This window comes from Notothenia rossii (genome assembly GCF_949606895.1).
Source record: "Notothenia rossii genome assembly, chromosome: 6".
Taxonomy (NCBI): domain Eukaryota; kingdom Metazoa; phylum Chordata; class Actinopteri; order Perciformes; family Nototheniidae; genus Notothenia; species Notothenia rossii.
The window spans coordinates 68,201,845-68,226,241 of record NC_136909.1 but is presented as its reverse complement, the minus strand read 5'-3'; the positions used below and the strand labels follow the sequence as shown (position 1 = coordinate 68,226,241).

General features: G+C 40.4%; 1 protein-coding gene across 1 annotated transcript in view; it reads right to left on the bottom strand.

Annotated features, from left to right (window-relative positions):
* arid4b (AT-rich interaction domain 4B) overlaps positions 1-24,397 on the bottom strand; it is a 42,697-nt gene that overhangs the window by 12,319 nt on the left and 5,981 nt on the right. Inside the window, 8 exon segments of the mRNA XM_079691050.1 lie at positions 984-1,060; positions 4,667-4,746; positions 6,129-6,270; positions 8,659-8,750; positions 9,249-9,328; positions 11,071-11,161; positions 11,453-11,518; positions 18,190-18,300. Coding sequence (XP_079547176.1) covers positions 984-1,060; positions 4,667-4,746; positions 6,129-6,270; positions 8,659-8,750; positions 9,249-9,328; positions 11,071-11,161; positions 11,453-11,518; positions 18,190-18,300 — 739 coding nt within the window.

The window sequence follows — 24,397 nt, the reverse complement described above, 5'->3', positions numbered from 1 at the left end:
AGGTTGTAAACACTTTATTAATCATTAAGAACCATTTATAAACCAGTTCTAACATAGTTTTCATGCATCAACACAGGCTCACTATTTGGCAAGATTGGCTACCAGCTTACTTCTTCATCAGCCAACATCCTCTTAGTATCTGTTGTTCACCGAGTTGATTCCCCCCCCCTTCCATCTTGTTTCTTGACATGTCATTATGACCATTTATTTTACTAACATGTCAAAAGGGAGCCTTATTATAGTGTAAAACACATTCCCATTTATTAATGAGTTAGTACCATTTCTAATAAGGCTTAGCAGTACAGATAAAGGTGGCTCACTATTTGGCAAGCAACCGGTCACAGGTGCCCTGTTTATCTCATGTCTTATAAAAGCTTATTAATGATTTATAAAGTGTTCACAACCTAATTAATAAATGAATTACAAACTATTCGTAAACCCTTTATAAGGGTAGTATTATTGTAAAGTGGTAACAAACTAGTTTGGTATAAAAATACATTTTGACATCAACAAGAAAAATATCAAGCGTGGTTAAAGCAGCATGACAATAAGCCAGGAGCTTTCACAGTGACACAGAGGCTTTCAACCACAATGTCACAGGTGTGTTTAAGGAGCATCTAACCACCTCGGCAGATGCTTGTTTTACACACTTGTACATTTGGAAATATCACAGTTGGTAGTCAACCACCTGTGAATAGCAAGACTAGAATAATATAAACCTGTTTCCTAACTGTAATCATGAAAGAGTGAGAGCTCTGCAGCAAAAAAAAATTGGGGGCAAAAAATATAAAAAAGCCTGACGAGGACTTCAAACAAAAATAGACTCGACAGTGGCGGGAGCTCTCAGCCGCAGTATTCCCAAAGAATAAAACAGAAATTCTCTTTCTGCAACTCACTCTGCAAATATGTGTCGACACAAACCCTCCTTCAGATGTTGAGGTATATGCTATGCACCACATCCTAAAGCTTTAGTGTTGACTCACCTGGTTTGAGCCCTGCGTCGGCTTTTGGAGGACAGTCCCCGTTCAGCTCGCGGATGTCTTTCCGCAGCACCGTGTTACTGCAAAACAAAGCAACTCTGATTAATACGTGCACAGAAGTGAAGTACAGTGAAGTGTTACTACATCATGGTTCAGCTCTTCTGTGTGACTCTCTGTAAAGCCAATAGGACTATAAAAAACACATACAGGGAAATTCTTTCCAATCCTGCAGCAACAAAACCGGAGCAGAAATGGCTGAATTTACAGCCTACTTTCTTTTAGGACCCTACAGCAGCTGGTCAAAGTGTTGGAGATTTGGCAGATAGATGGATGAGTGGAGCTTGTAAACTGAAAGCAGTCGGAGGCTTTGCGAGTGTGAAAAAAATACGATTTACTGCGGTATCTGTAGGCAGCTGAGCTGATCCAATGACATGATTGGTAATGGTGTGAATAAAGGAGAAAAAAGCTTGATATTGCAGCCATCAAAGCTAATGGGAAAACCTTGATTTAAAAGAATAATATGTAACAATTCCACAAAAAAAAAAAAAAAATACTATATTTTCTCGAGTGGTTCTGACAACTCACACCTAGAGAAGTTGTCATCTTGATCATGGTAAGGGTCGGTTTAATTTGGTTGCCTGTAACTTCTACTATCCCGTTTGTGCATTAGTCGACGTTGGGGTTTCTGTCAAATATTGCCTCTTTTTTTTTTAAATACACTTTTTAGATCTTACTTGTTTTTAACTTGATCTCTTAGCCGGATCCAGTATTCTATTCATTGAACTTCTAGATACCAGAGAAAAAAGCTGAGCAAATGTTAGTGGCAGCTCAGCTCACGCCCTCATTTTTTCTCAGTGTTTAAACACTGATTTATAACTTGTAACTGCTTTATTTACATTTTTTAAAAGGTTTTAATCAACTGCTCTGTTTATTTTGGAGACTTCTGCGAATAATTTGGCTCTAAGTAAAGAAGTCTGAACACATGGATCATAAAGGTCAGGTATTATGCAAAATCCACTTTTTCATTTTATACAGAAATATGTGTCCCCTCTGTGTAAAGAGATTCGGAGTTTCAGAAGGAAACAATCTCTCTCTTTTTGTCCTGATCCATTTATATAAAAACCTGTCTGAAATTGAGCTTTGTGATGTCACAAAGTTTTTTTGGGTTGTGCAACCATTAGCCAATAACCAACCAGGTAACCCCCCCCCCCCCCCCATCACCTGACTGTCCTCTTAGAGCACCATTGTTGTTTTATTAAAACAATCATCCCTCAGAGGGGCGTGACCAGCAGCAGCTCATTAGCATTTAAAGCTACAGAAAGAGAATCGGCACTTTTGAAACCGAGCTGAAACAGAGGGGTTTATGGGATGTTACAATGCATGATCTGGTTGGCATTTTGAGCCAAACACTTCAGAGACATGTTTTGTACATATCCGAGACCTATGATATATTGTTGAAAAATAGTATAATAGGGGACCTTTAAGTTATGATGTGGTGAACCAAGCAACTAACTAACTGGCCGCTAGCATGGCTGGAAATGAAATGTGTTGTTTACTTTACTTTAAATCTTATTTAAAAAATGTGGTTTCTTATGCCAATTAAGCTTAAACTGGTCCACATCATTACTTACTGGCTAATGTGAAGCAAGGTCATTATTGAATTGAAAAATCTGTTTTGTGTTTAACATGTAGGTTGTGCTTTACAATATGTACTATTTACAACTCTAGCTTAGCTTTTTCTTGATGGCAGATAGCACTGGAAAGTTTGCAAGTTGGCCAAAACGAGAACAAATTAAAAACAGCTACTGTTTCCATTGTTACTAAGGTAATCAGATCTTACTCAATAAGAATAACCACTTCCTGAAAAAAAAAAAAATCTCCCCTCTGGATATAACCTTACTTTCCATGAAAAATATTTTCCAGAGCCATTGTTATTTGAAAAGGCACGTTGAATGGTTATCCCTAACAATACCAAAGTCTCCAGAGGGGAGCGAACACACTGACCCCCGGTCTGAAAGGTCACATGGCTTGTGTATATGACCCCTTTTCAAACACACACAAAAAATAACCCAGGGAAGTTAAAACAACTGGGCAATAACAGACAAAAAGAGGCTGACATAAATGATAAAATGTGAAACAACAAACAATTTTAGTTTCATCATACTGCACAATCCCAGAAGCAGATCACATGTGGTTAACTCTGTGAGGGACACTAGGGATCAAACTGTAACACAACAGAGGCAGGATCAGACTGCATCACATCACACATGAGCACCAGTACTGATATCCTCTTCTCATCTCTATTCCATCAACATAAAAGCAACAAGGAAGGGAGGGAAACAAACCTGAAAATCTCATTAACAACGATATAGATTTTCCGATTTCTTAAAATATGTGTTGCCTCTATCCGCGGATACACTGTGCTGATTTCCCAGAAAGGGAACCTGCTACAGTGCGATTTAATTTGCAACAAAACCCATCACAGGGGTGCCGGGCTCAGAGAGAAAATAATTCACAAGTATATGACTTCTAGTTTCCTCTTGATTTATCATCTCTTATCTTATCCGTCTCATCAGCCGAGCCTGGATATTTGCCAGAATGCGAGTGATAGTAGGGACTTTTCACACTTCTTTTGCAGCAAATGTGTTTTCAGCTGCAGATAAAGGCTCGTGCTGAGGAGGATTTCTTAAGGAACGCAGACTGAAGGCTGTTTTGTCATCAATGGAATCCAAACAGACTTTGGAACGAGAGCAAACAGGAGATTAATTTATGCCGAGTGTGGGTTATGTTTCTGCCCACATACGGAGAGAGTAAAGCACCAGCTGAGCGCAGACCCCTGACAGTACTTCTTCCTCTCTTTGCCACAGACAAAACAATCTGGCGGTGTGGCTCCACACCGAGGGGAGGCCGCAGGGAAGCTACACTACCTCAGTTAACCAGAAACTTAGCCTGAGGACAAATGAAATAACACAAGCAGGGAAGTGCTGCCAGGGAAAGCAAACAGCATCTTAAATCTGAGGTCATATTCTGCCTAGGCTACAAACAAATGTGTCAATTAAATACACAAGAGGGATACATGTCATCTGACAAGCCCCCACAAACAACAGAGATTTGTAATGAGTGGAAAGTTCAACCATGTTACAAAAAATAAAAAAATAAAAAAGGCATGAACATTTTTTTAAAGAAGTGACGCAATTATCCGAAACACTGGCAAATATGATGTTATGCAGCTAAATCTGAGAGTGCCCCTATTGATTTACTGCTCATGTATTCAATTAAAAAACATCAATAAAGTGTTATGCTAGTACTAGAACAAGGAGTCAAGCTACTTAAATAACATAAAAATGACAAGCTAGCTTACCTTGGAAATGAAGAGTATGAGGCTATGAATCAATAAATAAAAATAAGAGGATAATCACATTTTCCACTAGCTTTTTGTTAAGGTGCCCTGTTTACCGTGAATTGGAACACTCCTTTATTCTTTGGCTTACAATCCTTATCATTAAGCAATACTGAGCCCTTACTCTGAGCAGGACTAACTTTTGATTAATTACACATAAGTTCAAAACATAATTTATGTATTTAATGACAATGAAAATGTCAAATAGTCTAGTGGCAATCATTGCTGCAGGCCAACTTCACAGATGGTGCATAATGTGGATTTCAGCACATTAGTGATGACTCACAATTTTCCATCCTTGAACGAGCGCACAAAGATGTTGTCCTTCTTCACAGTCACGTCGTCGTGGCAGTCTGGGGAGATGACCTTGTTGCATAGAAACAAGAGACAGTCGAGAGGTCAGATGAGGTGGTGATGCGCGTGTGTGTGTGTGTGTGTGTGTGTGTGTGTGTGTGTGTGTGTGTGTGTGTGTGTGTGTGTGTGTGTGTGTGTGTGTGTGTGTGTGTATAAAGTGGAGGAAAATAGGGAGAGCGGTGTTGGAGAGTCAATAAATAAAAGTACTTTCAGCTAAAGGCTACGTTGATGGATTACAAAATATGCCCTCAACGAAGCAAAGACAAACAAGTGTGTGTGATGAAGAGCGATCTGAGAGGGGTTCGGCCCACTCGCAGTGTGCGCCGCCGCTGTTTACTGGAGTTGAGGAGCACAACAGTGGGAGTTGTTCCAGCGCCAGGAGGCAGCACTGTCATTATGGAGATTTGATTTCCACCAGGACTCTGCCTGCTCTGCTCGCCTCAACACACACACACACACACACACACACACACACACACACACACACACACACACACACACACACACACACACACACACACACACACACACACACACACACACACACACACACACACACACACACACACACACACACACACACACACACACACACACACACACACACACACACACACACACACACACACACACACACACACACACACACACACACACACACACACACACACACACACACACACACACACACATACACACACACGCTGCAAATTATGAAAAATGGAAGCCCACACATGTCTGACTTCTATTTTACCAGGCATGGAAAGAGTTAACACCGTTTGATACAGCCTCGATCATCTGTTGCGTGAGACATCCACCCGTTTACTGCTCCACCCCTCTGCCATACTGTCCCAGGGTAAATAGTGATAAGCTCCCTGTGTGATGTACTTCTCTGGGCCGTCACAAGGAGGCAGCACGGAGCTCAGTGCACGCCAAGAACAACAAACCCTGGAGGCGGGCTCTGATGACTACACATTTAAAGGGACAGCATTCCCCACCCTCTCCCATATCTACTTGTAACGCTTAGAAAACAAACAACGCCTGTCACCATTTCATAGTGTGCAAACGGTGGCTGAGAGTTTACGGTTGGTGGGAACTGGTCTGGAAAAGTCTGAAAGCATCAAACCAGTGTGTGTGCTGCACACATCATGTTTATCCTACAAAATAAGAGTTCAACTGTTTGAAATACAGAAGGCAGCCACTGTAAAAGACACACAAATGCATAGTTTCTAACATTTGATGGTGGGTGTAATGTTACGCAATGGGATAATCCTGCTGAGGTTACATAAGCAAGCGTTTAGATGAAATGGCACAATGCTGGGAGTGTAGTGGTCCCTGTTTCTGCACAGTGATGGAGCAAGAGAGCAGCGAGGGAAGGGAGACTGTGAGCTCACCAGAGCGGGATACCACGTGGTTTTCTTTTTCTCCCCAGTGGCGACTCCCTCCACACAGACCACTTTGCCGAACAGATCCTCATTCTGCCGCTTGTTGCTCTCCTCCTCTTCGCTGGAGGATGAAGACAATTCTTCTTCTTGACTGTATGACAGGAAAGGACAGTTTACTCAGCGGACTGCATTTTAGAAAGGTACAGTTTGCATGTTGGACGAGCATTAATACATTATTTATATTCATCACATCTGGTTAAGTGTTGATATTAGATTTTGAAAAGCGCTGCCAATATATCTCCGTGTATTTGTAGCATTGAAATACGACCTATTTTATATCATTTGTATATATTGAATATAATAATAATAATGATAATAATAATAATAATAATAATAATAATAATACATGGGATTTTTATAGTGCTTTTCCTTATGCTCAAAGGCGCTTTACATAAAATCAGAACAGAAAAAATACAAAGAAAACTAAAAATATACAGAAGAATATATACACACGTTTAAATTAAAAATACATTGATATAAATACTTTTTTCTTTTTTCAGTAAAGATTATAATAAAAGACCGAAAAAATCCACTGTTAAAAAAACATTTAGAAATAGGTTAATAAACGCATGATATTTCCAACGTCTGTGAGTGTTAAATAATCATGATCATATTTTTGCCACAATCAAGCAGCCTTATTCAACAATCATGCTTTCACGAAACATCAAAAAGGATCCAATGAACAATGCATATCTCAACAAAACCTTTTCTTGTCTGATCATTATGTAGCGCAGCGGAAAATAAGGCTGGCTCTACTGATGAGCTCACTCATTAGGATCGCTGTATTTCGTTCTCTGCTGACAAGACCCTGACGCTCTGATTGCAGCCGGCAGACAGACAGCAAGTCTCTGGAGTGATAGGGCAAGCAGAACCAGCAGGCAAACATATCCTCTGTCCTCTTTTTATGCCTCACTAGAACTGCCCTATGTACATATACTCACACACAGTTTGGCAAGAGTGTACGGCTGTAAATCAGCCAGTCTGCTACTACTACAACAGCAACAAAAACAACAACAACAACTAAGCTGTGAATCAAAGTAATAAACAAAGCACTCGAGCCACTCAATGAGAGAGAGACTACAACTCATGTCGGGAAGAGTTTGCTCCATATATAATTACTATTACAGTAGGGAGTGTTTGGCAGCTTTTAAGTCATTTAAAGGAGCTGTCCAACATTTTTGAAATGTGCTTATTTGCTTTATGCTGGAAGCTTAAACTGAATATTGATCTCTTATCTGAACTAAAGGGGTAACATCCGTATCTTAGAAGTGAAGCAAATCTGAAACGGACATAAACCTGCCTTTTTTCTGATAGACAGCAGAGGGCGACTTCACTGGAAGAACAATAAAGCCCAATCGTATCGAAGTCTATGATAAAAAATGACCCTACTTCTTACTTGGTTTATTAACTTGGTAACATTTTTTACTAATGAGTTTATGATCTCAATTGCTGGTTTCAATTGTTACACAATACATCATGATGTTAACTTTGTAAATGATGGTCCTATTTATAAATATATATATATATATATATATATATACGATAAAGAAGGTTGTTCTTTAGGTCGTGGCTACATTGTGATCAACAAATTGCTAATACAGTGTTATTCAGCGTTTCGGTACTAAAAGATAATGATTTCAGCTTGGTAGTTTTGTTTTAAGCTAGCCAAAATAAGCATCCTAAAAATATCAGTTTACTTGAATAGCTGATATACCTTGCTAACCAAGCTAGTTGCTAACATAACTAGCATTACATATGGTCACTTCTGGTTCCAGAAAAACAAAGATACATCTTCTCTTCCAACCCATAGCAATAGCATTTTTTTTCCAATAACATCAATCTCCCCTACCTTTTCAAACCTTAAGACCCAAGAAATAGGACACTAATATTGCAAAGGAAGACATCAGATACAAGGCGCTAAATTGTAACTGGGACATTTCCAAGTCAATAATGCATCAATGTTCACAGTAATATTGACTTTTCTGAGTGCCATTAGCAAAGGGTCGTCGGAGAATGAGACTACGTAGCTGAGTGTCCTCTTTATAACAGAGAGGAGCAACAATTATATCCAGCACCAAACTTTTTCTATTCCCTGATGAAAACTCCTGCAGGCTCCCAGGGGTGGGCTGAACAGAGCATCAAACACCTACTGGAACATTTGAGTCTAAGGAGGGGCGAATAAAGATAATGCGAAGCAGGACCATGCTGTGCTCACTCTGCCTCTGCAGCACACACAGGAGGAGCCCAGCCTGATTAAGGAGGTGGAAGAGGAGAGAAGGCTCTACAGGCCTCAGGCGCTGAGGGGACGGAGATGGGAGTAAATCTTTCATTCTAACTGCTGTCAGTGAACATAGAACAGCCAAGCCTGTAACTGATGGTTTTAGATGGCTACAAAAAAAATCCCCCCGGCAGCAGACATATGATATATAAAGTTTGAGCCCTGCAGGATGTACAGAGACAGGCGGAGGGAGATATTCACATTGGGTTTGATCGTCTGCCGCGGTTTCCCTTCTTGCCGATGACAGGTGTGCCGAAGTGCTCTGGGTTGGTGAGAGGGAGTCTGTCGAGGGTCTGCAGGGGAGAAAACAAAAGCAAAGAGCCTTAGTGCCACCTTGTCAGCCACTAAATTGGAAGACAAACGTAAGTTGTTATCTTGTAAACATGGAATAAATTCTCTTTGAGTGATTTCATCAGTAATAAATGGAAGAAATGTACCCAGCAGTTTACCTTACATTGCTGTCAAATGTATTTTCTGCAAATATACAGCTGTATTTCTTATTAGAAATGTTCCAATGTGGCATCATCAATACATTTAATTAAATTAGGGTACATTTAGTTAATTTAAAAGAAAAACTATCAAATGAGCTTTGCATCGAAAGCGAACAGATAATGCTGCTGTAGCCGCGGGAAATCCATACGGAACTAATTTGAATGAACAAAACTGTATCAAATTTCTAGTTGCTCACCCAGTGCTGCTGTTGAGAAAAATCACATGTTTCTTTACTAGGAATGTCAGGAGGAACCTGTTTTCAAAAAAGAAAATTCCCTACAGGACAGAGCAATACTTGCCTCGCTCTCTGCAAAGTGACGCGCTCCTTTCAGGCAGAGAGAGGACCGCCTCAGGGTCTTCTCATCGCCATCGTCAAACACTGCAGAGATTAGAGACAAACCATTAGGCTGCTGTACGTCTTCCTCCAACACACACAAACACGAAGATAAGCACAAATTAACTCCAGTCTCAGTTTCCAAATGTCCTCTGGATTCAGGGGCGGACTGGGACTAAAAATCGTGCTAGTGACTTATCCGACCTGCCCACATCGTCCGACCAGCCCACTTCGGTAACGGCCCATCAGGATTCGTCCCGAACGACCCGATGGCCAGACCGCCACTGACTTGAGTTATGATACGTCGAAACAAATGTGTTCTAACTAAGGCTTGGATGGATCCTGACAGGCGCCCTTTCAGATCACAGCTTTAAAACAGCTCCAAGGAGTAAATGGTGAAATAAAAGAGACATGGGGAAGTGTCGGAAGAACTAATAGATTTTATTTACTTATGTCAAATCTCCAAAGACTAACTCTTACAATAAGCATGCATAATATATGTCATATTTAAAAGGACTAAAGAAACGTTCCTTTCACTCTTAGCAGTTACAGTACATCACTCCCACGGGTAAACCCAGATATTCAAATCATTTACATTAATCATTGCTCACCCCATTGCTCGGCGACAACAATGAGGAGAAAACACTTGAGGTGACTTGTGTTTGTGATGATGAATGAAAATAATAAATGTGCCAAGACAAGAAAGGGAAACCCCAGGGGCCCTCTTTAGTGACGAGGAGTTGCTGAGAGACTGAACAGCGGTGTATACTGTGTACTACCTGTTTTATGTAATTTATATATTAATACAATACATTTGCCCTGTTGGTCGGACAAAGGATTACACTTCTGATAGAAGTATCTTTAACATGTATTGACACATTACAGACAACATCATAAGACAGAAAGAAAATAGAAATTCATAATAGAAATGGTCTTTCGTTGCAGGCAGCATTCACCCCTGTCCCACCTGTTGACTCAGCATAGCCCATTCTAGTTTGATCAGCCTCTAAAGCTACCAAAGATTAGAGATAATTCTTCAAAAATATATTTGACCACCTCATCATCAGTACCTTTCATTTAAAGGGGCCCTATTATGCTCATTGTCAGGTCCATATTTCATGCTTTAATGTTCACAAAGCTCTTTATTTTTCTCATCCTGCCTGTGCTGCAGCACCTCTTTTCACCCTCTGTCTGAAACCAGAGCCCAGTCTGCTCTGATTGGTTAGCTGGCTGGCTCTGCTGCGATTGGTCAACCGCTTAGATATGTCCTCACCCTAAGCCTATCACATGCAGTACAATGTGTTGGTGTGTTAGTGTTAACCCCAAAATACATAATAGGGCCCTTTTAAAAAGGTAGAATGTATCTTGCCCATTTTTTCTTGCCAAATAAGTTGCTTTCACACTGGACAATATTTAATAGATACAAAAGTCAATTTCAATATGATGTATGTGCAGTTTGACCCCCATTTTCTTAGATATTAGTTATAGATATTTACTGGACATTTAATTTAATCACACAATCAATGGTAATGGGTTTTGTAATAGAGATTTTAATATTCTTCGCCTGTAAGGGACTTTTTTAGTATTCTTGCTGACCTGTGAGAAATCACTTCATTCTTAACCTTTTCTGAGGAATCAATTGAAAAGCTCCTTGCAACATCTTTCTGTAAAATGCTTGGCCAAGGGAAAATACAAACCATTTGGAGTTTCTGTTGTACACAAACATGTTTTTGTGAACTAGCTGTAGGGAGATTGCTTTGAGTGAGGACAGTTTGTTTTTCACTTACCAACAGTATATATACTCGCATCGGTCAGCTTATTGATGGTGGCCTCCTGGTAAACACCATCCTGATTCTTCACCTCTACAACAGACCCCACCTGTGGGACAGACACACCACTGTTACTTGGCGTCCTAATGCGCTACTAATGATACATCTAATTAAGTGGTTTTAAGTCATGAGAAAACCATACAGCCACTCCAAGAATCGACTGAAATTAAATGCAAAGTGTAAGCTGTATTGACCAATTTTCTCGCAATTTTTCTAGTCATTCAATGTGTTGTTATAGTAAAAACATAAGTAAGTAAGTATTAAGAGTACATTTTAAACACTAAATGTGTGTTATGACAATGTTCCAGCTGACTGTAATCTGCATCTTTTGCTGCCTTACCTTTAGAACTCCTTTGATGTTTTCATCATGAACCTCAGCTGTGGTCAGATCTGGTTTAAAGGTCACCTGAGGAAACGGGGGGGAGAGAATCAGTAACAAGGATAAATAAAGAATTCCCCAAAGGCCTGACTGGGCCATATCAATCCTCCACTTCACAGAGGCAGCATGGTCCTTTAAGCGCTGCAGGACTTTATAAAAGCGAGGATGATGGAGTGTATCACGCAGTACTTGGCAGCGAGGCAGGTTGTTTTTAAATTAGTGGGGTAACCTAGTAAAGACTTCCTGGTGTTTTTAGGCAAGCAGCATGTGTGCGAGTACTAAATACTATGGCTCATTTTTGGCATCATTGAGTGCCTGACCCCCCGATTGGCAACTGTGCCGCATCTGTTAGAGCCAACTGCGGTGGATTTCTGTTTCGATTGTTAGGGCTACACTAACAGACCCCCCTCTCTGCCTTTGCAGCCTCCACTAAGTGAGCCACAGCAGATCATAATCTGATCATGCTGTGGTAATCTTGCATCTGCATGGCAACCTGGCAACACACACACACACACACACACACACACACACACACACACACACACACACACACACACACACACACACACACACACACACACACACACACACACACACACACACACACACACACACACACACACACACTTTAGGAGTGAGATAGAGATTATTATCTGATATATGCATCCAATGAAGCATTGCATGAAGTCTGTTGATGATCAGAGGCTGTTGTTGGGGCTGCATAAACATTTTTTTTATTTTTGTTTTGTAGGCAGACCATGCAGGCCAGCCCGATGGTCACCAAGGTTCATGTTTTAACAGTGATGCAAACACAGGTATGGTGAAAAAAGAGAGAACTATTCAAAGCAGAAAAAAAAACTGCGTAATATACCATCTGACAAAGGCCTGTGCTATAATCCTTCAATGAACTGCTATTCTTTATAACATACTCAGATCAATAGAGACAGAGATGTTAAGTTATAAATCAAGGGTTTTTATTATTATTTACAGCAGGGGTGGAGAACCTTTTTCCTTTCAATTTGGACAACATCCTCCGAGGGCCGTACAAATTGTTGAACTAAACCTCTGCTTACATTTTTTTTAATCACAGCCCATTCATTTGGCCTTTCTTTCATGCTGTGCAAAGAAAAAGCAACCTCTTAATCCAGATATCTCACCATGACTCATGTTTGACGCATGCATGCATTCACGTGCACGGTTGTGGCATGACCACCAAAACAGAAAGATATGGACACAAGATGTGTGCAAATGTATTTAGTATTCTATCCATGTGAACATGATTTAAGTGGGGGGGGACATAACCTCCTCTAGGGGGTCCGGGGGCATGCTCCCCACGGGAACATTTTTTTTTTAATTATTGAAGTTAAAAGCATCAATCTGGTGCACTTTGAGAGCAACATGAGATCTATGGATAGTTGGATACATCTCTCAACACCCATATGAAACAGAACTGTAAGCAGAATTTTCTTTTTGGATATTTTACAAATCACTCCCCTTTCAAACTCTATTCTTGTTATTTTTAACAACTTTTTTGTTACTGTCATATAATATTTTATACCTGTTAATAATTTAGTCTCTAATGTCTCATTAATAACTATAATGATCATATCAAGGTGTGCCTTAACCTCACTGAGCTGAGGTTATTTGAGCCTCTCAGGAGAGAGCTCTCTTCCACCTGGTTGTAGAAAAGCTCTTTAAATTCGTTAGCATAGCTAGCTAACCAGATGCTAATAACAACAGATCGCCACTGTGCTTACAACTAAAGACACAGCCTCGCAAACACTGCAGCATGTGTACGGCTCCTTATGGGTACTGCAATATTTGAAGAGCTGGAGCGGCTTTCCGATGCTCTCCGTTACTCCTTTCAGACGAGACATAACCACGTGAAGACACGTTACGCTCGTGTTGTCTTCTTCTTTCTTTTCTTTAATGGCGATCGCTTCCACTTGGAGCATATATCGCCACCTACTGTTGAGTTATTACATGTTCATATTAAATCCTTATCCTCAGACCAGTGCTTTTGAGGAATTTGAAGATCAGCTTGTTTGCTTCATTTCTTGATTTACTTTCATATATTGCCTTGAAATCCATGTCCTTGATGTTGAGTTGTTCCAGTGCAGTTTTCAGAATGAATCTTTGTCTGTTATAATCCGGGCAGCTAAAAAATACATGATGTATTGTCTCTGGTTGTTGGCAACCATCACAATTGCCATTTGGATGTTTTCCAATCAGATGCCGTGATGAGTTTAGTCCAGTGTCCCAATTTTATCCTGCTGTTAATGCTCTGTTCTCTTCGACCACTCCCCCACGTGCTTCCTGTTGCGCTCGTGTTGTGTTCAAGGAACCTGTCCTTGGCCAGGAAAAACAGGCACTCGCTTGTTTAATTATTTTGCGATCTAGATTTCTTCTTTTTGAAGTGAGAAGTTGTCCGTATAAGTCGGACGGACGGACGGACTGACTAACGGACCACCCCCCCCCCCCCCAACGAAAACTCTTTGGTTCTCCACGAATTACAAAAGTCACCCAAATCAGCGTTAAAAAAGCGGGAGGCGCCGAAAAGCGACTAATTTGCATCACTGTTTTAATAGCATTTTTACAAAAAAAAGCCCAGGCGAGCCTAACATGTGAAAAAAGGGCTTAGATCTCAGAGTTAAACTTGGGCCTGCGACCATAGTTTTACAGTACATCCGGTGTATTTTGCATATCTCTCAGTAGCCAACGATCTGTGAGTCTGTTGGCTCGGACATAAACTCCGTAATAAATGTAGTCTACATTTCAAAAGAGGTGTAAAACCTTTGAGCATTTTAAATCGCATTTGAACGAAATGCTTATATAATCTGTAGTTGTATTTGTATTGTTGATTTAAAGTGTGAAAGAGGTGATATAGAGAAGGTTAAGCGGTCATTATTAGGCTGTAATTTGTTATTTACTGTTGGAGTGGTAAGCAGGCCTTTCATTTTTGGATATGTGGGGATTTAGGTGGTCCGCGAGTGTTTTTTTATTGGCTAAGTGGTCCTTGGTCTGAAAAAGTTTGAGAAACACTGCCATATAGGAACGGAACAAAAGGGTTACACACGCAACATTTAATAACATTTCTGCCAGTGATGATGGAATAAAATGACTTTCTCCACAGAGGGAGGAAGACTCAAGAGAGCATCACCAACACCTGCCCGTCCTGACAACCTCTAACTGTGAGCTTGGTTACCTGCTGGGTTCAACTGAGGTCTGTACACACAACTGTGTATGTACTTAGACTTAACAACAAATATTGGAATAAGATATGAAACAATATTTCTTATAAGATACAGCCTTCAGCAAATGTATGAGACTTGAATGGGATTTTTCCTCGGGAGCACACAGTCCATTATATTACAAGATTATTTCTTCCAATAAGCCCTAAAATGTCACTGAGCTGCAGGATGTTTCACTGTATTCAATTCAAAGTGGTTAGTGAGCATTTTTCCAATTTAAAAAAGCAACACTTTAATGTTTCGGTTTATTTGATACATGAAATGTAAATTGACATGAAACAACTTTTAATGTGATTTATTCAAGCAAATTTGACTGCAGAGGCTATATATTTTGGTTGTGTACAACAAACAGACTAAGTGTGACATTTGACATCAAACTTAACTCTAGTTGTGTTTTACACACACACACACACACACACACACACACACACACACACACACACACACACACACACACACACACACACACACACACACACACACACACACACACACACACACACACACACACACACACACACACACACACACACACACACACACACACACACACACACACACACACACACACACACACACACACACACACACACACACACACACACACACACACACCATCTCTGTCCTTTTTGTCCAGATATTTTCATAATAATAAAGTTTATCCTCCTGTTGGAATTGTACAAGTTCTACTTCATTGGATTATTTTACTAAAAAAATGATCAATCTGCTAACACTGGTACATTGACACTGATGTGTATCAATGTGTCTGTTCCTTGTAAAACAAGTATAATAATATATATATAAATACAACTATGATTTCAAATGGTGGGAATCATTCTTAAATGGTTTTGATTTTTTTTCAAGAATAACTCTAGAATGTTTGTGTTATTCTTATTTAAAAAGCATACCATAGAGTACTTATCAAGAGGGGAGGTGAAATGTGTTTTTGTTATAATTCAGTTAACCAGCAGACAGTAATCTGAAATCAAATACACAGTTTATAAATTGTTACCTATTCTACTAGTTGATTTGTGACAATGTTGGCAAACATTCATGTATTTCTATTCATTGTACAAGTTATTTCTTTACTTCAATCAGTTAGATTGCTAGGTAGCCAGCTTAATAGATAATGCCAGTTTATGAAATGGTAAAAGTCTAGTTTCAATCCTCATATGACATAGTAAATACAGCCTATGAGCATTGAAATGTTCTTGCAGCTCTCCCTTTTTGACACAGTACTTGTTATTGTGCCATAGTGTTTGTCCTGACTGATCAAATGTGTGCTGAACATGTCACAGTGAGTGTTACTGACATGGTGTAATTGCATTTTGTACAGGTCTCCTAGCACTGATCATCATCATAAATAAGAGTTTGCACTGAGTTTTAAAACCACTGAAAAAACACCCGTGCCATATGCTGCCACCCTCCACTTTGTTCAACAAGCAGACAGAGATTAATGAACCAAAGAGCTAAAGAGGAATTCATTACAGAGGAATATTCAGATTCATAACCACTGAATAATTGCCATGTTCTCCGTTTGTGTAACAGACCTCACATTCACATTACAGCTAACCGAAAACAAACCCCACACTCAGCCAATTAGTATGCTAATTCATTTATGAGCTGAGACTGTCCTACTAGCTTTGCTTTAGCCCACCATATGTAAACCAAGAAAATCAAATAGTCTACTTTGTTATTGTATTCATCTTCCTGTCCACAAGGCAAAAAAGCACATTTGATGAGTTCATCTGGTGTGTCAGAATGGCAGAGTATTGGCTGCTCTTTTGTCTCTAAAGGGGGAACTAGAGTGCATTAACACAGTGAAAAAGCCAGCATCCAATCTTTATTCCTCCCACACATTATCGCAGAACGAGAGACAAGCGATCTGTCTCTATTGTATTATCCAGATGCTCCAGCCCCACAGGGAAAAGAGACACTGTACTACATCCATCGTGCAATGCCTTCATCAGTAAGGCATTAAATCAGTGGGGAGACGGCAGACAAAACATGGAAGCAGTGGGCGAGGGGGACGACTGAGGATATGATGGGTACCTGGTGGGCTAGACCAGACCTTGCATCTGTCACTGCTGGGGCCCTGATCAGCGTTTCAGCTGTATGAGCAGTACTAACAACATATAGCAGGTGGTAGAGCTAAAGCATGTAAGCAACACAGCTGGACTGTTGACAACATCAGAGACAAGGAGATGTTTTCACTGCACAGCCTAAGAATCTCCTGATATAATTAGCAAAGATATTTTTTGGACAACAGATTTTAAATGTGGCCTTCTCCAATCCAAAACGGCTCTGGAGCTTCAGCTCAGGGACGTGCACAGGTACGGGCTAATGTTGCCCGGGCAACGGCCCGTTTGGCCTTTTAGGCTGACCTGCCCCTCTGGAGAGAGCGAGAGTTTGTTTTTCTTTTTTCTGTTGTGGCCGAATCAACATGATAAGCCCACAATTAGTATTGTAGCGAAACGCACTTTGTCAGCGCTGTCATCTGCCGGTGCGTTAAGACCACCTCAGTGTCGGATTTTGGAAACTTGATTTTGAGTTGTCTCATGGCAGTTAGGGTATAAGGGACAAACCAGGGGACTGTACTTCCTCTTGATACCGTCGGTTATTTCCAAAAAAACACCTAAATATAGCCTACTTGTTGTTATTGCGCTTCTGTCTTTCTGTGTCTTTTCATCTGTAAACTCCCTCAACGGGGCCGCTTTCTCTCTTTTCTTGAACGCCCTCTCAAGGGTGAACAGTTCCCCGCCCGCTTCATTGTAGGATTTCTGCCATGTCTCTACCACTTTAGTTTGACCATCTCTGTTACTAAGTTATGGAATACTAAATAAATAAGTAATTAGATACCTTACTGGCTGCGCTCATAAAGAATGATAAGAATAAGAATAATGCGTATTGAACGGGTTTCATTAATTAGTGAGTTTATATTAAGGTAATTAGTTAGAGGCTCTATTTTATCAGTATGTCTGCACAGCAGTTACAATGGTCAAACTACATTAGAACAGAATTGTCCCTATTTTGTCTTCAATAGTTACTAACATAAGATATTTTTGATGAGATATGGACCGCAAAACAAAAAATGTCCCTGGTTTTCATTTTTAAAATCAAGTCACCGAATGCAAGTAATCGCCTTAGCTTCTTTTGTTATGAGATGTGACTTACTGTTCAATTTAGTTGATGTAATAATCGTTTGGTTTCTTTTACATTAAAAACAAGTTACAATTTTCAAAAGGTCTTGTGTTTTCTATCGAGGGGAGGCCCTTTTCCCAGTTTAGAGCAATAGCCCCTCGAAATGTCTGTGCACGTCCCTGCTTCAGCTGTGCGATCTTTTAGCACAATGACAAGAAGAGCCCCTCGCCCTGCTGCCACCCACTTCACACAACACAGACAGACAATAAATATTTAATTTTTGGATCACTTAAAAATGTGACTTACCTTTGCCTTGACTAGCCTCTTGGCAGTCTTGATCTTAGCCTCGCAGAAAGCCCCTCTGTATTTGGCACTCACATCCGTCCCTACCGTCAAGTAGGGGGGCTCCTCCAGAGTCTGAGGAATGAAACAGGAAACCAGTGAATTCAAAGCTTTTTTTTTTGTACATGTATAGCTCACTGACACAGGTGTATTTTCACAGCTAAGGCGGCATGACACACATACAAGCTTCACATAGTGCAGGCCAGCTACGCAAAACCGACCCGTCTCAGTGATTCCACCGTGGAAAACACATACTGTACCATCTGCTCTCTGGGTATTGGAAAACAAGCCACAGAGGGAGCAAACAAAAAGGCGGCCACTTCACTACTGCTTTGATGACTACAAAAAAGAAGCTATCCGAAACACATAGCACCTTCTTCTGCCATGGGTGTTTATCAAACCTTTTTTTTTCCTCCCCTCAATAACTAATTTACAGAGGGTCCGGTACACAGAGATAACAGACTTTCTATGTGTGGAATAGGCGGAAGATGTTGTGTTCATGCAGTGTAGAGAGGAATTTACTGAGGGGTGTTTGACTGAGGCTACAGAAACAACTGACTTTTCCCCAAAATAAAGGGGGCACACTTGGGGCCGAGAGGACACATAAAGACCAACTGAAACACCTATTGGCTAATGCTCGTCTAGCAGCACTGAACACGGACCCACATCTTATTTTCTGAAAGGATGAATTAAGTCAAAATCCCTTAAGCCAAGTGAAGTGAACAAGCTCCTTAAAAATCAACCCTTCCCCAAACATGTTTTGCATATTAAATGTCCTACTACAAGTAAGATACTTGAAAGATTTAATAACACATGTTCTTTTACAATACCACAGTATAAGAGATCAAAATCAAATACATAGAGCCAGGAGTGGTTGTGCCATATCCACAACAGCAATGTGCCAATGAAAGCAGCTGTTGCTGATGTACCATGGCTAGACCAATTTTAGGCAGAAATGATTAAAAGTCCACATTTTAATTGGGTACCAACTGCAGATTGAAGGGGCCCCATTATGCCTATTTTCAGATTTATATTTGTATTGTGTGCCTCTATTGTGACATGTTTCCATGCTATAATGTTCAAAAAGGTCTTTATTTTGTGGTGGAAGTGTGTGGTTGAGAAACTTTGGGAATTTAGCCTTTGGAGAACATTTACATGCACAAAAACCTGTATAACACACTACAGGAAAAGGCAAACCCCAAAAAGCATAATAGGGCCCCTTTAAAGAGCAACTTACAGGTTAAAGACACCTGTGAATAAATGTGTAGGAAAATGATGAATACACTAGATTTTCAAAAAAATATACAGAAATATACACTACAGTGACATCTGGCGTCGTTTTTGTAAGAAATGTTCACTTCCGCATAAAAAAGCCTCGGCACGTGAGAGCGGCCGGTGTAACGTATTAATAAACATGGATCCCAATGCTAGTTTCGACACAGAAGAAGTTGAACATGAATATTCGAATGCATATGACGGACCACAACCTTATAATTATGAGCCTGCTAGGCGTCCAAGAGACCAGGAGCAGCCAGGGATTAGAAGAAATAACGGCCATCGGAGAGAAATTGAGCTATGGTGTGAGGAGAACCAGTGGAGAACTGGGCAGCTATCTTGGTGAGTGACCGGCGTTAGCTACAGAATGTTAGCTAACGTCACATCACAACATTGTGAAGTTAGCTATCATATATCAGGCTATAACTAACGTAGAATTGATAATATAGTAACGTTACTGGCAGGACTGTTGATACTGATCCATAACATAAACTAATACGCAAGTATCAGCCGTATCTCGCGTTACCTAATGCAACTCCACACTACGGTGCTGTGTACCGGAGGAGAGACGCGAGATACGGCTGATACTTGACGATCTGGCGGAGAAAGGTTGTGGAGCCTCCGTTGATATGTCGTTGTAAATGGCTGGATGGAAAGCAGGTGTGTAGTCGGGGAGGGTGCACAGCTGATTGCAGCAGGTGAGTGGAAGTTGAGCCGGGAGCCAGGAGTGACAGCCACCACGCACACACAAACAACACAGACAGGGGGAAACAAACAAACACAAAGGAGACGGCTGGAGCAGTGGAGCTGTGGAGAGTATGTGCTGCAGGGAGGTGGATGCACAACGCACCCAGGAACGAACGCTAGCTCCGGTCCTTTTTACTGTGGACTCGATGTCCTGACAGGCTGGTATTTGTGCAACCTGCACAAACACAATACTGCACCATGATTACAAATGGTGAAATACAATGTAAAACTACCGAAAAATACCAGCTCACTAAAACACAACTACTAACTATACCCGCGGTCAGAGGGCGGAGATGTTTACCCTTTGTGATGTAATATGACGCGTTTGACGTATGACCTTAAAAAAAAGCCGTTATTAAGAGCAGAGCTCAAAATTGCTCCTTTCCCTCTGAATTCCTGCCCTTATGTCTCGTAAAACATATCAAATCGTACATTCACTTTTTTAATTGTAAATTTCAAGCAAGTTTAAGCATGAATGTAGAAAAAAAACAAAACTGCAAGATGTCCTTTTTTAAAGATGTTTTTATCTAAACCAAAATACTCCTATGAAGGCATTTCGTAACAGGCTATATTAACTTTATAAGTCATGAACCTTTGTATATTGTAACCATATGGCAGTGCCTGGGACTGACCAGTGAAGGCTTTGCGGAAGTGCCTAAAGCTGCAGTATTCAAATGTTTTTTTAAGGCTGGGTCCAAAGGGAAGTCAAACCGTGTTAAAATGCTGAACTTTACAAAAGACACAAACATAGTTACAGCCTGATGAAGAAATGGGGGTTTAGTCTCTTTTACCTAATTTCACTATTTATCCAAAAATAACGTTGGGTGAATTGTTGGGTCGAAGCCAGCCAACGTTGGGCTGTACAACGCCTCAAACCTATGGGTGACGTCACAGAGACTATGTCCATATTTTAATCGGTGTGCGATTGTAATACATTGCGCTCTTTTTTGACCATCTGTAACATATGAACAACAGTACGGCTGTCGTGTAAATATCTGAATCGTTTCCAACATGTGGCACATGAGCAAACCCTTGAGTGGCATGAACAAATAAAAACAGCTGCTGCCTTGCCTCTATCCCAGCAATGTATGCAGATTAACCGACACACCTCTTACAGTAAGTGTGAGCATTGAATAAGTACTTCTTTATGGTTCAAACCAGGGATAGAGGCTATTTAAAGGCCAGTCATACCTCCCGTATTATGTAAGGAAATAAAGTTATTCACAACTTGGCAGATACTCAATATTAATGACTCAGATCAGTATCAGAGTCACATCAATATAATATCAAGGCAAGGCATCTCTAATCTGTGTCATTACTGAACTGATGTGCAGAATGTTGCCCTTCTTATAAGAGAGAAAGAGGTGAAACAGAAGTGTGGTTAAAAATATCCACTGTCCAATTATCTAAATGAACATAAGGGTTTCATATCCCTGTTTAATTTATTTGTTACCTGAGGCTAAATCCCACATTATTTTACTTCACAGACAACTTTAACAATGTAGCAATTTTGGGCCTCAAACTTGAATCACCAGATCAGAAAACCACATGATTCATGAGACATTAAAAGAGGATAAGATTAGCTTGACAGCCAGACAAGAAAACACTTTCCATTAATTAAACAGGAGTCACAATAAGGTATTATGCAGGACAAACAGTTTGGCTGCTGTGCAAATAGGATACTCCAAGAAACAAGTTAGAGCATGGTGGTTTGCCAACTGTAGCAATCTAATCCAGCATTGTGACAAATAATTGGATGCTCTGTTGACTTAGAAGTTATGTTTCACTGTTACCTTTTAAAAATCTTATAAGATGGAGTGACCATGTGTAAAAAACGTGAATATCTATTTCTATCAGTTTAATAAAACGGCAAATCCTTTTGAGATGTACCACTGCAGAGGCAAATGATAGTAAATCAAACATGCATCAAAAGACTCAACTTAAAAGTGGCTTCAAAAACAAAAAAAGACCAGAAACAAGTTTGTTAACAGTTGGGCAAATTCAGAGGTGGGAAGTAGTGGAGTACAAATACTTTGTTTCTGTACTTAAGTACATTTTTCTGGCATCAGTACTTTACTCCACTACTTATTTTTCTGACGACTTTTTATTTTACTTTTTTAACAAAAATACCTGTAGTTTTACTTCTTACATTTTTCAAAACAGGCTCGTTACTTTGGTTTCAATCTGCGTTTAATGGCGTGATCATTATTATTTAGAGCCATTGCGTGCCTATTGATTTGAACACGATCTGTGCATCCATCATTTCTTCTCTAAAGAAGAGGGACCAATGAAAACGTTGTAATGTTGCCGTTGTTCAGCATGGAAACATTCATTAGCTAACAATGAAATTATTGTTCTATTAATATAAAGGGAGGTCAGTTACTCTTTAAAACAGATGGTAGTTATGGGTTTCGAAGCCCATACTTCTTTACTTTTACTTGAGTAAAGAAGTTTAGTCAGTACTTTTACAAGAATATTTTTAAACACGAGTATCTGTACTTCTACTTGAGTAAAGGATGTGAGTACTTTGGCCATCTCTGGACAAATTCTATCTACTGCTTTAGAAAAGCCTTGAGCATGTCACAGTCAAACCGGGACATGTTGCCTTTTCTCCGGTTTCTCTTGGAGTTCTAGCAGATGGGATTTGGGGGCAGAGTCCAGGGCCATCAGCCTCCCCATCTCTCACATAAACACATCATTAGTCCTGAGGGCAGTCTGGTCTCAGCACCAGCTGCCCTCGCCAACACAAGATTTTTCACTAGCTGAATAAAATCATGGCGTTCCTGCTCTTTTATACAAATACTTTTCTCACTTCTTAAAAGGATAACTGAGTCAAGAGAGGGCAGCTTGGGTTATCTGGACAGCTTTGGCTGCCAACCCCCCCTTAACTTAACAAGGCCAACGCAAATAGAGAATGGTTTGTCTTTTCCACTGATAGCGCTCCACACCCCCGTATTAAACTCAAACTGAATGAATGAATCAAAGAATGCCTTGGATAACATCGCAGTTTAGCCTACAGCTGTCTAGAGAAAAACACTGACTCTTTATTTTTTCATTACTCCTGCCAGTAGAGATATTGCCCCCCCCCCCCCCCCCCCCCTCTGCTCGCTCAGAAAATCAACCAACCACAATGACTAAGCTCAGAGAGGCGGAATTCCTCTGCCTTTTGGGAGGTGTTACATCCTCTCACCAACTTAAAATAAGTAAATAAGCCAAACACATCATGAGAGCTGCTCTCAACGAAGATTCTGTCAAAAGAAAAAAATAGCAACGCCGTTTTAGTCATAACCCACAAGCGCTTGCAAAAGTCAACGTAATGGTAATAACGCTGGTACAATCAAAAATGGCTCTCTGGCTTTTCACCTAATGTCACTGATGTGGAAAATACTCTCCAGGCACACATGCTTGATTAAACACATCCAAATGAAGGGTGACAAAAAGCACCAGCGGCTGCCTGGTATGGACCTAAAATTGTTTGAAAAATTAGCTTGACTGAAGGACGAACTACATGGATGAGTCAGAAGTGCACGGATATCACATTAGATAACAACTTCCATGTAATCATGCCACAAAAGCTTTTCCCCCTCTCCACAGGAGGAACAATCAGAAACAACTAAACAAGTATTTAAATCTTTCTAGACAGGGAACAAAACAGGCAATGCTGCTACATTAAGCTTTGAAATCTTTTAAAAACAAAATACACTGGGGTTACGCTGGCAACAGCAGAATGAGATCAGTTTCTGCTCAATAAAGACTCTCAGGTCATGAAACATTTACCAGCCAACTCCACAGAGCGCTAGTTGAAAACAAGCTGCTGTTGCTTATAGTGCATTTCTTTGACAGCCTCGGGGAGTATTGCCATTTCATTCTACAACTCTGAAGGTAAAAGCACGGGAGAATAAACACTAATGGCACTCTATGTGTGGGGTAATGTCATGTGTGATTTGTAATTCAGTTCATATCATTCATGATTAGGGAGGGGCTCGAGGAATCCCTACTCATCTGCTCAACAGACCACAGGCTATTTCTGGGAGGCTGGACCATGGAAGTATGCAGATACCCATTGCTAATGTATTAAGACACACTTGCATCAGTCTCTGCTCATTCACCTCAACTACAGCCAACGTCCCAAATGGGTTTTCCACTAAAG